The sequence below is a fragment of the Megascapheus bottae genome, chromosome 1 (assembly GCF_031878675.1).
Source record: "Megascapheus bottae isolate mThoBot1 chromosome 1, mThoBot2.hap1, whole genome shotgun sequence".
Classification (NCBI taxonomy): domain Eukaryota; kingdom Metazoa; phylum Chordata; class Mammalia; order Rodentia; family Geomyidae; genus Megascapheus; species Megascapheus bottae.
The window spans coordinates 93,354,697-93,369,280 of record NC_143509.1 but is presented as its reverse complement, the minus strand read 5'-3'; the positions used below and the strand labels follow the sequence as shown (position 1 = coordinate 93,369,280).

Sequence of the window (14,584 nt, the reverse complement as noted above, 5' to 3'; positions counted from 1 at the left end):
CTCTTATCTCCAATTAATGATGAGAAAACTGCAAGTGGTGCTGTCTCTCAAGTAGTAGAACACTAGCACTGACATGAAGAGCTCAGGGACACTGATCAGGCCCAGAGTTCAAGCCCCATGACTGACTAGAAAAAAAAATCCTAATCATTTTTCAAAAACTCAGATTAGGAGAGGGTGAGGGGAGGGAAAGGGGAAAAAAACATGAGAAGGGATATCAATGTTCGAGAAGTAATGCAACCACTTCCTGATTAATGTAGCTGAAACCCCTCTATACATCACCCCAACAATAAATACACCCTGAATTCATCTGTCACCTCAAATAGAACACATCTTTCCCAAGTACATAGCTATTCTTGCTATTTTTTTTATCGCATTTTTCATAATACAGTGACTTACCTGGACACCATTAGAAAAGGCTAGTGCTTCAGACTCAGAATTTTTTGATGTGGAATTCTTATAACTGATTTTTATTTTCTTTATCATTGATTTTTTTCTTCATTTGTCCTTGCTCCAACTCATAGAATTTGCTGGTTCAAAATTCCTTTAGGCTAGAAAGAATAAGAATAGATAAATAACTGAGCTAAAAATACAGACAATAGAGCTTTCTGTGCTGTATTTTAAAAAGTTGGAATAAGTTAGAATTATGGGAGGATCACAAAAGTTCTTCAATAAAATAAAATAAAGTTCAATAAAGTACAGATATCATTTTGTCCTAGCTCCTATGTTCATTGATTTATACAATCAGATTTCCCAAAGGTATAGTTCTCCTTTGTATCCTGTACTTTAGATATGATCAGTTGAACAGGTAAGATCTAAATAAGTACTTTAAAAACTATTACTTGCTTAAAAGCAAATGTGATTTCTTCCAGCTCCTTCTAAGAGGTCACAGTATGTCCTTTAAAATGGTCCTATACAAAGATACCACTAGGAACAAAAATGGACAGAAATAAGATAGAGAACAAAAAACTCTGTGTGTGTGTGTGTGTGTGTGTGTGTGTGTGTGTGTGTGTGTGTGTGTGTGTATTACTCAGAGAGAAAAGTTAAAAGATAAATTTTGGGACAAAAAAGGATAAATTTTGGTCTGAAGTTATTTTCTAAAAATAATTTCCAGCAATTTATTTAGCAATATTTTAACTTTTACTGTAAAAGTAGTACTCAAAAACTTTCTTTTTAAACACCATTAAATTTTGGTCATATGTCTCGAATTACTGTCTTTGTTTCCTAAAGAATAAAAGATAAATACAGTAGTATGTTGCCACAGATCCTAAATATGTGAAAATAGATTCCCACTCAAGAACAGGTTCCAAATCCACTCACTTATGCCTTAGATAAATGATGTCCCCCATATCTATTCTTAATAGTATCATACTATCATAATTGTATATCTAGACACTTTTAATAGTGGTAAGATACAAAATTAGGATTAGCTATAGAGACTGATTTTGGTGAATTCCAGTGACATTTTAGCAGCTAACCTTGTGGGGAGGAAAAGGAAGAACAACATTAAGCTTACCACAAGTTGCATCCATTTTAGTTATCTCAGTTAACTGCAGGATTAAATATAAAATTCGTGGGACAACAGAACATTCATTCAGAACCCATGTGTAGGGTAGAAAGCAAACATCTGAACAAAATTAACATGAATGGAGAATAAAAGAACATTTTCAGGCAGAGCACCTATACGGTAAAAAGAACTGACAGAAGCTAGGTGCCAGCAGTTCCTGTCTTAGCTACTCATGTGGGTAAGATCTGACCATTACTATTTAATGCCAGTTTACGGGTGGGAGGAAAATTCTTATCTCCAAGTAATCAGCAAAAAGCCAGAAATAGAGGTGTGGCTCAAGTAGTGTAACAAAAAAAATTTTAAAAGCCAAGTGAGAGCATGATGCCCCGAGTTCAAGCTCCAGCACAAGTAAGGGTGTATGTGTGTGTGCGCGCGTGTGTGCACACGCACGCTTTGCCTGTGCATTATCTGTAACTGACTGTAACACAGAATAGTGAATACAAAATATAAAACATTCCTAGACTTAAGTAAGTAGTTGGAGAAGCTCATTACACCAGTTTATCAATAGAAGAAATAATAATAATCTTAGAAAAAGAAGGAACATTTTCCTCCCTTTGCCTTGTGTGTGTGTGTGAAGACTATAAAAAATAAAGTACCCATTACCTGATGAATATAACTGTTACCCCTCTATATATTATCCCAACAATAAAATACAATGAAAATAATAATAAATTGCAAGGGAAAATATAATAAATTCTCTATTTCCTGGCAACCCAAATAGCCTGAAATAATAAATTATACAAAGGACACAGTGACTTTTTCTTTAACATTGCTTTAATCCATAATCTCCTCATACAGTCTTTGTACATTTATTACTCTATAGTATAACTAATCAAAGTGACTATACAGTTATCCTTCCTGTCAAATTTGCTGTACATTTTACCTACTTCTTCAAATAAGCAACATTCATATCCTCATTTCATCTTCTTTACACCCGATCCCAATACTGCTCTCAAGTGCTACATGGAAACTGCATTCTGCATATTGAATTGGCAGCAGTAAAAGGATTTTGTCTTTTGTCTTAAATTCTACTCCTGAACATCGCTGTCTTTAGTTCCTTGCATCCTTATAGATTCTACATTTCTAAGACATAGTACCAGAATCTGGGTACTGACTTCCATGAGTTATTTTTTTTTAATTAAGGGTTGAAATTTTAAGGATACCAAAGAAGAATTCACTATTGTCACCTACAGGCAGATCTTCGTGGTCAATTTTATATTTGTACTTCAACATCATATCCATTCCTTTCCACTCTGAAGCATTGAGGGGCCTGGGCAAGCACACCGAGATCCTTTGCTGTATGGGATTTTGTTCTACATGCATTAAAATACACTTATCCTTTGACACTTTTAATAACACTCATCAGGTCCTCTCTCTTACTGTGATTTTTATCTTTAGTATACTTGGCATGCTGTCATTAATTTTCACAACACTTCAGAGAGACTGATAAGTGGGTATTACTGGTCAAATTTTCATTCAGCCTATCAGTGGGAATTCTTCCATTGAGATAACAGAAGACAGAATTGGGACCCATTATCTCTACTGTACAGATGAAGAAAATGAGACTGTAAGATTAAACAGTAAAACAGAGAAAGATAGAGCCCATGTGCACAGAGTGCTGAAGCGTTTTTCACTGCAGCTCTCAATTTTAAATCTCCTATATTTTCCTAGTTATAAATCTTTTTCTTGGATTGGTAAATCAAATGTATTCAGAAATTTCTTCTTTTTTTTCTTTTTTTTTTCTTTTCTTGTCAATTGTAGGGCTTGAGCTCTGAGCCTGGACATTGTCCTTGAGCTCTTCAGCTCAAGGCTACCAGCCCTGCCCCTTGAGTCACAGCTTCATTTCCAGTTTTCTAGTGGTTACTTGGAAATAAGAGTCTCATAGACTTTAGTGCCCAGGCTCGCTTTTAACCATGATCCTCAGATCTCAGCCTGCTGAGTAGCTAGGATTACAGGTGTGAGCCACCATGCCTGGCTGATACTTTAGAAATTTCTATATAAAATTTTCTCAAAGGATTAAAATTAGCCAAGTACCTTGCACATAATGATTTGTGTTCCTTTTATATTATCTAGTCTGGCATCATGATAGAGTCTTTGTCTTCTGCCTCCTCCTCCTCTTCCTCCTCCTTCTTTTTGCCAAGATCTTGTCTAAAAAAAAGAAGATAGAGAAAGAGCAAAAGGGGATGGTAAAGAAAAGATAATTAAAATATTTTATTAAGTTGGTCAGAAAATATGACTACATGCAGATATGCAGTTCTATTTGCTTCTATAGAATATTTATTACTACTGTGATGATTATTATAGTTCAACAGAGAAGATTGGTGTTTATATTGGCAATAAGTGAGATGAAAATGATGGGAAAGAGATATTCCTTTTCTTTCTTAGAACTGGAGATGTTATTGCAGAGGAGAATTGTGTGAATAATAGAGTCTAAATTGCAACTAATCAATATCTTTAGAATCCTGTTCTTACTGGATTGTAATTAATCATCCCACTGAAATGTAACTCACTTCTAATCTTCTTTTCCATGTTCATTAGGTTAAAATTTCCACAGCCACTTTGCTTTCTTTTGCTGACCTGCAGCCTCTGTATTATTAAAGTAGGAGTTTGATTAATTAGTTGTGATACTTGGGATCTAGAGGAAACCTCAAGCATCAAATAATCCAATTAGTTTTTAACTGCAAAAAGATGGGGATGGGAAGATCAGACTACATGAAGACTATAACAGTTAACAAAAACTATTGTTTCAAATGTACATTGGGCAAAAGTTTAAGGACATCAGCTTTGGAGAACAATTAAGAGTTCACTGATTAAACAAAATAAACTGAAAAGTTAACTCATTATCCTAAAAGTTTGTTGAATGCAGAACTTAAAAGCAGATATGCTTTTTAAATATGTTCACCCTTTGAAAACACACTTGGTTAAAATTAGACCATTAAGTGAAAAGAATAAGCAAAGCTTATTCCTGCCCTCCTTCTAACACCATTCTATGTTCAACCATTCTTTTTATTTGCCTGTTAAGTTGTTAAGGAATTGATTGGTAGAATTCTCTTTTTGGGGGGAGTGATAAGAAATCTGACTTTTTAAAATCATCTAGAAAGGTCAAAAACAAGTTTTGCAGAAGTGGTTCATACTTGTAATCCTTGTTACTCAAGAGCCTGAGAGCCAGAGGATATAGTTAAGGGCCTTCCTGGGAAGAAAACTTTACTAGAATCCATCTCTCAAAGAATAGCCAAAAGTTGGCTGGATATGTGCCTAAGGTGATAGAGTACCACCCTAGCAAGTGTAAGACCTTGAGTTCAAATCCCAGTATCTCTAAAAAAATGTAAATATATATAATATTCTGATTCTCCTTTTTCTATAGTGAAATATAACCTACATCCAAGTTTATCTTCTAGGGTTATTTAAAAGCTTTAAGCAACTGAGGATAACTTAGTTATAATAATCCTTTCAAAGTTCTAACTTAATTACTAGTAAATTTAAGTTCTGTGTTCTTGAATTCCCTCCTCTCCACATTTTCACTGTCCCAAATGATATTTTAAAAGACTGCCTGGATAAGGAAATCCTATCACCAGCAGAACCTTTTCTGGGGTTGTGTCTACTGGAATGAGGCAAGATTTGAACTAGCATTTTTCTTGTAGATAATGACAAAAGACAATGTTTAGGAACTCTTTGGCTCTCTGTAGCAGCAGTAATCCATAGTAAGACAGAACATCCTTTTGTGTACAATTTCATTATTATCAATTGGTTGTACAAAAAGGTTGCTTTTCAACTTGTCCATTCATGTACATGATGCGCCTTGGTTAATCTCATCCCATTCCTCTATTCCTCTCCCTCCTCCCTCCCATGCCTTTTCCCAGCTATTCTCAATAAATACCATTGTTTTATTTTCACACATCCGCATCTAGTATTTTGACCACATTCATTCTTCTTTGTGACCTCTGTACACCCTTTTTACCTCCTACTAGTAAGGTGATGCTACACAAAATCTGTTTTACATTCCTGACATTCTTTTGTTTTAGCCTATGTGGATTGTTGAATGATTCTACCCTGAGATCTCATATATGCATATACAGTATTCTAATCACATAGACCCCTGCATTCATGATCACTTTGCCCATCCCTACTATCCTTATTATTCAAGAACTTTCAGTGCGGTTTATTTTGTTCTTTCCTTTCTTGGGTGCACTATGTATGGATCCAATGAGCAGAATGTTAGTGAATGACTTAAATGCGCATGACACTAGATCCTAAGAGAAACTAACAAGGGACAGCTCTAATCAATCACAGTAGACTGATACACTCATAACTGTGAGGTTGTGAGCAAGATCTCCAGAGAGACTTGACCAAGCAGCTGCTGGTAAACTCCTGACTCATGAAAGTCACATGCAGATAATAAATGTCAGGACTGGGCAAATGGTTGGGAGCACTAGGAGAAAGAGACTTTCCCAATAGACAGTGATTGATCACAAGCTTACCTTGGAAGGGGGTGGGGGATTTCCAGGGTCCTAGAAGAGGATCAGGGTTGTTTGGTTGGTAAATCATGTTTAGTCTCATAGTCAGCAGGGCTTCCTAAAGCAACATAAGTCACTTATTCCATGGAGGTTTATTACCTGTTGCCACAATTAGCTGAGAAAGATTTGCATCCTCCATCAACCCATCCAGTGGGAGTCTTATTAAAGAGTTAAATTCTAAGCATTGAATGGCATATGCTCCTCTGCCTGGTCGTTCAAAACTCTTCATCCTAGCTGGGCATGGTAGTTTATGCCTGTCATCTTAGCTACTCAGGAGGCTGAGATCTGAGGATTCTGTTTCAAAGCCAACTCAGGCACTAAAGCCCAAGAGACTCTTATCTACAATTAATCACTAGAAAACAGGTGGCGCTGTAGCTTAAGGGGTAGGGCAGTAACCTGGAGCTGAATTTCTCAGGGACAGCACCCAAGCCTAGGGTCCAAGTCCCAGGACTGCCAAAAACAAAACAACAACAACAAAAAAACACCTCTTAATCCCGAAGCCAGTGGAAGGAAAAATCAGATTAGCTTTGTATTTTCATAATCAGAGACAATCACTTAAGTCTCATATGCTCTCAGGAATCAGAGCTAAAAGGGAAAAATGCATACTTTCAGGGCCTCACAGTAGAGTGCTCACCTAGCATGCACAGAACCCTGTGTTCGAGACCTCAGTACCACACACACAGAAAAAAAGCCAGAAATGGCGCTGTTGCTCAAGTGGTAGAGCTGAAGCCTTGCAAAAGCCCAAGGACAGTACCCAGACTCTGGGTTCAAGCCCCAGGTATAGGAAAAATAAAGAAAGAAAGGCTCCAAAATCAAATTTTTTCAAAAAAAAAAGCATACTTTCAATAGAAATTATTGTAGTCTCTGTTAATACTTTCATTTTTTGATATACAGACATGATAATAGAATATAGAAAATACCATATCAGGTAATGCCATATCAAGTTAAAGTTATGAACTCACTGGGAAGTTTTAGCAAGGTTACTGCAAATGTTGTTCTGTGCAATATAAATGAGAATCCTATACCTAGAAACAACTAGGAAGCCTGTAGATATTGAAGGTAGGAAGTGTGTATACAGTGGCTGCATCTACTTAAATCTAGTCTACGATCACTTCACTCATCTTGCTCACGTCTGCAAAATTGTATGGACTGTGTTGTATAACTGGAGAAAAAAATCACTTGTAGGAAATGCTAGGTTTAAACATTAGTTGAAACTTATTACTGACCTTAAAATCTGACACTTGTTGGATTTGCTAACAAGGAAACAAAATGTGACTAATTTTCTACCTTGCTTTGTTAAAAATAACTAACTAATATAAATATGCCTCAATTTTATTTCTTAACAGCTTCCTGCACACATATCTTGGAAACTCTATGACTAAATGATTAGGTCATTGATTAAGCCTTCCAATTTATTTTGGCCTGAAAATTGCAATATAAAGGTTTTTCTGTAACTTTTCATTTTCAAACTTCAAATTATCTCCTTTAAAAAATCTCTCCATCAAAGAGATTTATTTATTGAACTACTAGACGCCTCAGTTACTGATAGCAGCACACACAAATGTCTTACACACATTCTGCCCTCATAATTTAGTAGCAAAGTAAAAATTTCCAGTGGAAATATCATAAAGAAGTTTATTATAATTCTTGATGACATACATTTTTTTTAGGGAGTGAGAAAAAACCTGAGAGAGAAAATGCCCTTGGGAAATACAAATACTGATTCAAACGCCTTTATCTGTGCTTTCAACTTTACAGAATTTTTTTTGAGACTTCAGAATTTCAAAATTGAAGTACAGAGAGGAGTCATTTGGTGGCAAGGCTAGACTTGAGAGAACCTGGAGCTTCTCATAAGATGGTCTGCAACCCAAGAGTATTAATATTCCAAATATTTGGATAGAAATATAAATATATCAGGAGGCTGCCAGCTGCCTTTGGTAGTATCATAGTATGTACTACACCCAGTCTTTTTCCAAATGATCTGACAATGCCTGTGATGTAAGACACATTAGTTTGAGAAGAGAGGTCATGGTTCTGCCCTAGAAGAAAGCAGACAGATGTTCAGAGAGCACCAAGCATAACAACTTGCTTATCTTGCAAGCAAGTCTCTGAATGTAAAACTTTTGACCAGAAATTTGGTGAGACAGTCCCATAAACACCAAGCTGTCATTTAACAAGTGGAGAAACACGGGCACAGAGAGGCTGAGCAGCTTTTGTCAGGCTCTCCAGCTGCAGCTGGGATGATGATTTGGCTTCTGGGATAATGCTTTTGAACCTGGAGGAGCACTGTGGCAGGCAATGCAAACAGCTATGTCTCAGAGGCGAAAGCTTGAGGATTGAGGAAAAGTCATCTTTTCCATCAAAAAGTCTGTGGTTCAATATACCAACAGTCAGGCTCACATTTCCCAAGTATGAAATAAGAGAAACTTTTTGGGGAGAAAAATCCAACCCTATGGAATTTTCACATAAACTGGGCTTTCAAAGAGAGCTATTTAAAATGTCTTTTTAAAAAATAGGCTACATTATTCTGGTTTTGCATTACTGTAAGAAAATACTGGAAAATACTATGCAGTTTATAAAGGAAACAAGTTTGTTTATATCATAGATTTAGCATCTAAAAGTCCAAATAGCATAGCATCACCTTGGGTAAGAGCCACCTCACTGCATCATAGCATGATCACACCACAGGAGCTTGTGTGAGAAGTCCTGTAACAAGACAGGAATCCAGAGAGCAAACACAGTTCAGAGAACTATGTTAATTCCTTTCAAGGACATTTCTCCAAGAACCTACCACCACCTATTGGGCTCTACCTCTGAAAGGTCATACTCACTACCTCTTCATTTTGCCTTGCTTGTGACCAAGCTTTGAAATAATGAAATTCTGAGAATACACTTAAACCATCTCTAAGCCACACTGGGGATCAAGCAAGGGTTTCTAGACATTTTCAGGAAAAAACAAACATGAAAGAGATTGAAACAGTCGATAATAAAACAACCTAGACAGGCTAAAGGAAATCCACAGAATGAAATGAGTTTAAAGAATAGATCACTAGTTCCTTTAAAGTTTAAGAAAAGAGACTGTATCCCCCAAATTAAAACAGGACACTATTTTTTAAGTGAAGAGTGGGCAAGTGGAGGGCAAATTAGAGAAGCAAAAGCAAATCAGAGAAGCAGGGCAAATTAGAGAAGCTGAAAATTAAAAATAAGATGGCTGACCTGAACATAGTGGTGCATGCCTGGTTTCCACTGCTCAGGAGAGTCACGGTTCAAAGCCAGACTGACGGGAAGTTAACTAGACCCCAATATCAGAAAACAAGCAGACTGTAGTGAAGTGCCTAGAATTCCAGCTATATGGAAGCTACAAGAAAGCTTACAATACCCAGACAAAAGAAAAGGCAGTGGTGGGGAAGGGTGCCACTGGAAGTATAGTTCAAGTAGTTAAAAATCATTACTGTGTGTGTGTGTGTGTGTGTGTGTGTGTGTGTGTGTGTGAATTGTACAAGTTCAGTAGAGTGTCAGACTCTTAATTCAATGAAATACCTAAGAAAGTAGTCACATACATAAGACAAAAGGGTTAGAGAGGCAAGTAAGGAAGTTTAGAAGGAAGAGATGCTCAGTTAAATGATGGAGAGGAAATTATTAATCTGTGTAACAGTCTTGAAAACAAAACACAAGTCACCAGAAATGAAGAACCCTCTAGGTCTGGCAAAATAATGTTCCATAAAATGTAGGGGTATTAAGAAACTTCTGAATACTAGGGATAAAAAGAAAATACCAAGGCTTTTTAGGAAGAAAGGAAAGAAAGAACTGACATCACACAGAGACAAGTAATTAAAACACCATGAAATTCCTGTGCAGCAGTGCCAGATTCCAGATGACAGTGAGCAATATATTCAGATTCCTCAGAAATAGTGTACTCTGCCTCAGAACTCCATCCACAGCTGCTACCATGGGGATTAGCACATCCCCAAAGCCCATGTATGGAGAGCTAAGCCTCTAGTCTGTCACTACTGTCACTACTGGAAAGTGGAAGAGCAGTTACAAGGTGGAACTTAGTGGAAGGCCATCAAGTCACAGGGAGCAAGTCCTTGAAGAGGATGTTGATCTTCCTTCTCCTCTGGCTTGGCTTCCTGGTTGCCATGAGGTGAGCAGGTCAACTATGCAGTCCTACTTTTTCATGCTGCCTACCATAGGCTGGAAGGTAACAGATGACTGAAGCACACTTGACTGAGGTCTCTAAAGCCATAGCCAAAATAAAACATCCCTCCTTAGAATTTGAATTACTTCCAATATGGTTTTTAATAAAAACAGAAAGCTGAAGAACATGATAACTAAATTAGAAATCAAGCAAGTATAATAGGAAGTCATTTGGGGAGCTTATAAACTCAGACTGTTTTTTTTTCTATTTATGGTTCTGTTGCATAAGCTAAAGTTTTCTGGAGGAAACTATTAACATGAGTACAAATGAGATTTTGTTGACATTGCTCTGGAACTTAATAGAATATTTCCTTATTATATTGCTTGTGGATAAAATTAATATGATGTTTGATTTGGTTTCTTTTGTTTTGTAGGGAAAAATGTATTATTACATAGCGTTTTAATCAAAAACTGCAAAACTATGTTGAATATCTTGTCATTTATCATGTTTTTATTTAAACATGTACTCTATGTTAAATAGATAAATCAGTGCTGCTCATTATGCATCAAGATGGTACATTATTTTAATTTATGGTAATTATTTTAATTTATCTAATGTATTTTTAATGATTAGTGGATTTTTGTTGTTAGGTTTTAAAATTATTATCATAATTTCAGGATTGTTCCTTGTATAAATGCACACAGGTTTCTTAAACAATAACCTGAATGACAGATTGTTCATCCATGTTAGGAAAGGACAACCTCAGTGATTCCAACTTTTCCTTTTTTAGCTTTTAAACCACAAATGGCCATTTGCTTGGCTGATTCAAATGAATCTCCTTTAATTTTTTTTCTCCTTGTATCCTTAAGAACATTTATAATGAGATACTTGAGGTGAAGTCTTAGAGCTATAATTGAAATATTGAAAAATGTTTATATATTCTTCATATCTCCATGTATATATTTTATATATGTATATATACATATTTATATATGTATGTATGTGTATGTGTACTTTTTACCCTTTAGGGGCACAGCAATCGCAGGCATCGTCTTTGGAATCGTGTTCATTCTGGGAGTCATTGCAGGAATTGCCATCTGTATCTGCATGTGCATGAAGAACAACAGGGGGCCCCGGGTAGGCGTCATCAGAACCACTCACATCAATGCCATCTCCTCCTGTCCTGGTGAGCTACGCTTCCTATTCCTGAAAAATGGCCAGGCTCATTAGTCAGGCACTACTCCTTAGAGACAGGAGGAAACATTAAGGACTCACATGGAGACACTCTCTAATTTTCCAGGGCATTTCAAAGAAAATGTACATTGCACTGTTACTTTGAATAAAGTAAGGATCCAAGTCAGAAAATCTATCTTGTATTGAGCACAGTCATATTCTCAATGGTTGTCACACTGACTTGCCAGTGATCCAGAGTTATCATAAACAATTTATACCCTCTAACCCTATCTACCAGTGATCTCTCTGACAGCAAGAATAGAGAAAATATACCTCAATAAACTAGCATCTGAGGCAATGGATGTACATATCTGGGAAAAAGTATTGAAGAAAGTTTTTGTATGTCCTCATTAAACAAAAAAAAATAGAATGCTTTCACATAATACAAAATACTAGACAAAAAGCAGATAGCATATTAATCATTTGCTGAGTAAATGTATTGAACACATCAGATTTCATAAGCAAACTACTATATTTTGCTTCTGTGATTTCCATAGGGCTATGTCAAACTATGTATAGATGTCTGATGTGACATACAAAAAAGCAAGTTTTAGATATGAACATCTTAGTAAGCAATTTCTCATCCATATACATGTCCTCTCAGTCCCTATAAAAATAGAGGAATGTGTCTTCTGCATACAATGTGCCCTATTTTTAAAAATTCCCTAAGTATTCCCTCCACTTTGAGTTTTTTCTCTAGTTGCTTTAACTTGGGAGAACAAATTTCAAGAGGGCATGGGAGCCAAGGCAAGACCTTCACTAAAAATAAGTTAGAACAAAAAGGGCTAGAAGCATGCTTTAAATGAAAGACCTTTGTCGTAAAGGTCCAAACTCCTATCTTCAAATATCAGAACTGCCAAAAATAAAATGTATTTGAGTTTTAAATATTCATAATTTGCCAAGAATATTGTTATAGTTGGCATAAAGATATTAAGATGAAGATATAAGGAAATCAATAGAGAAAGAGAATACATTTATTTCTAATTTCATGTGAAGTCATATGTTTCCTGATATTTGAGGTTGCTTTTTCATGCCCACAAACATTGTTTTCAGACTTCATAATGCCACTGCTTATAGAGAGAGAACACACAATGTGACATTTTTGCAGTAAATGGACTATACTGGAAAGGGAATACTGCAGTAAACATTAGGAACTCTATGCTGGAAACATTTTTGCTGCAAAAATAAAATTTTTAAATGAAATCTAGAATAAGATAATGTCCTTGATTACTTCTCATTTTCTGCTCAAAGTCAGTAATTAAGCTTTCACTTGAAAGATCAGGAAATGACACATAATAGTATTGACTGCTGTTGAGCACCCTTCTTCTGTGGAAATACAAAGACTTTTACTGGCACTAATTAATTGACCTTGTGAAAATTGAGATGACAACCCAACTCACTGCATTATGAAGCTCCACAGTCTAAAGCTGCAGAAAGGAGAGCATAGCTTAGGCTATCTTCTCGTGAAGTAGAAGTGCTCAGTGGAGCCTGCAGAAATTATTGCTGTGCTCTGCAGAGGACTGAATGTCATTGTGCTTTGCAGTCCACCCCTTTTGAGGCTGTAACCTTTCAAAATTAACCTCCTTTTCCTGTGGTGTTGGTTAGAATGAACAGGTGTCCTTTTCAATTATGACTATTAGGAAAATGGCCAGTATAAAAAGAATTATATGTCAAGTTGCACATCTCCAGCATTTTCCAGAACTTCTAGGTAAACAAATGAAATAAATTAACCCTGATTTGAAAACAGGGCAGGCTGACATTTCTAAAGCTAAAGGAATCGTATACTAAATCAATGACAGAAGTCTTGGCAAAGACTAACAAAAGAAAATAAGGAGTTTCAATACCATCAAGAAAATTGAGATCTGATGGGTATTTTTGAGGTCCTCAATGAGAAATGATAGTCAGAAACGGAATGGGAGATTTGGTCGTGGAAGATTGTTAGAATGCTAAAGGATATATTAGAAGGGAAATGAAGAGTTAGGAAAATCATCAATTTAATACCCCTAGAAAATGTCAATTAAATTATTAAAAAGAGAAAGGATGGATGGTGACCTAATATTTTCAAGTTGTAAAGTGTTGAAAGGGTAATCAATATGTGAGAAGTAATGCACCTACTATTTGGTAAATGTAACTGTAACCCCTCTATGCACTTCAATTTTTAAAAAGACTCATCAGTAATAGGAGGGAAAATTGAGTAATAATACTTTGGAGAAACCAGATAAAGTCTCAGCCCAAGGATCAAATGAATAATACTCAAAAGGGACAAATGGATATCATATACTTGTGAGTATGTTACTCTGAAGTTAAGATAACTTCAGATATGAAATATTCAGTCTAGTAGCTTAGAGCCTAAATCCCAATATAGAAAAAATATCCTAGGTGAAGAATGTTCTTATTAACTGAGGAATGTGATGGATGTAGACATTAAAAAGAATAGTAATTTGGGGAAAACAAAGGATCACAATTCCGGACATTGAGTTAAAGGCAACCCTTACTCTTCTATGGCAGAAGTTTCCTTTTCTTGTTTGTTCATTTTGATTGGTGCAGGGGGGGGCGGGATTCCAGAGGAAGTTGTTTTCCAAAATAATTAATTGTCTGGGAAAAGATCCCAAATCATAGCTCAACTATTTTGTGAGAAATGTGACTTCTGGATTTAGTCCAGCCTATTACAAAGTCTGTGGTTTAGAAGTGAAATCATTTCACTTTCTTCAGACTCTACTTCAGGAAGTTTTAGCCTTACATAGGCAAGAAAGACCACAGGTATAACAAGAATTAGAAAGTAGAATAAACTTTCTCTTGAGGTAGATGTGTCTGAAAGACTCAGAAGTTCATTTTGCTTAGCATCATCTTACATGGTCATATGTACATAGCTGTTGAGCTAGTGTATTCCTCTTCTAGGACTCTCCTAGACATATACCAATTATTACAAACAAAGGAAACCATGAAGTCTATGTTTCTTTGGGTCTGACTTACAACATTTAATATGATTTTTTTCTAAGTCTCTCTATTTCCTTATGAATGGGGTGATGCCATTCTTTCTGATGGAAGCATAGAATTCTATAGTGTATATATACTACATTTTCTTGATCTATTCATCTACTGAAAGTAATATTTTTTCTTATTTTATTGTCGGAG

The 14,584-nt window shown here is 36.0% G+C and overlaps 1 protein-coding gene across 1 annotated transcript in view; it reads left to right on the top strand.

Annotated features, from left to right (window-relative positions):
* Positions 1-14,584, top strand: part of Cyyr1 (cysteine and tyrosine rich 1) — a 71,656-nt gene that overhangs the window by 51,963 nt on the left and 5,109 nt on the right. Inside the window, exon 3 of the mRNA XM_090348336.1 lies at positions 11,245-11,402. Within this exon, the coding sequence (XP_090204462.1) occupies positions 11,245-11,402 (158 nt within the window). The remainder of the gene's footprint in view (positions 1-11,244; positions 11,403-14,584) is intronic.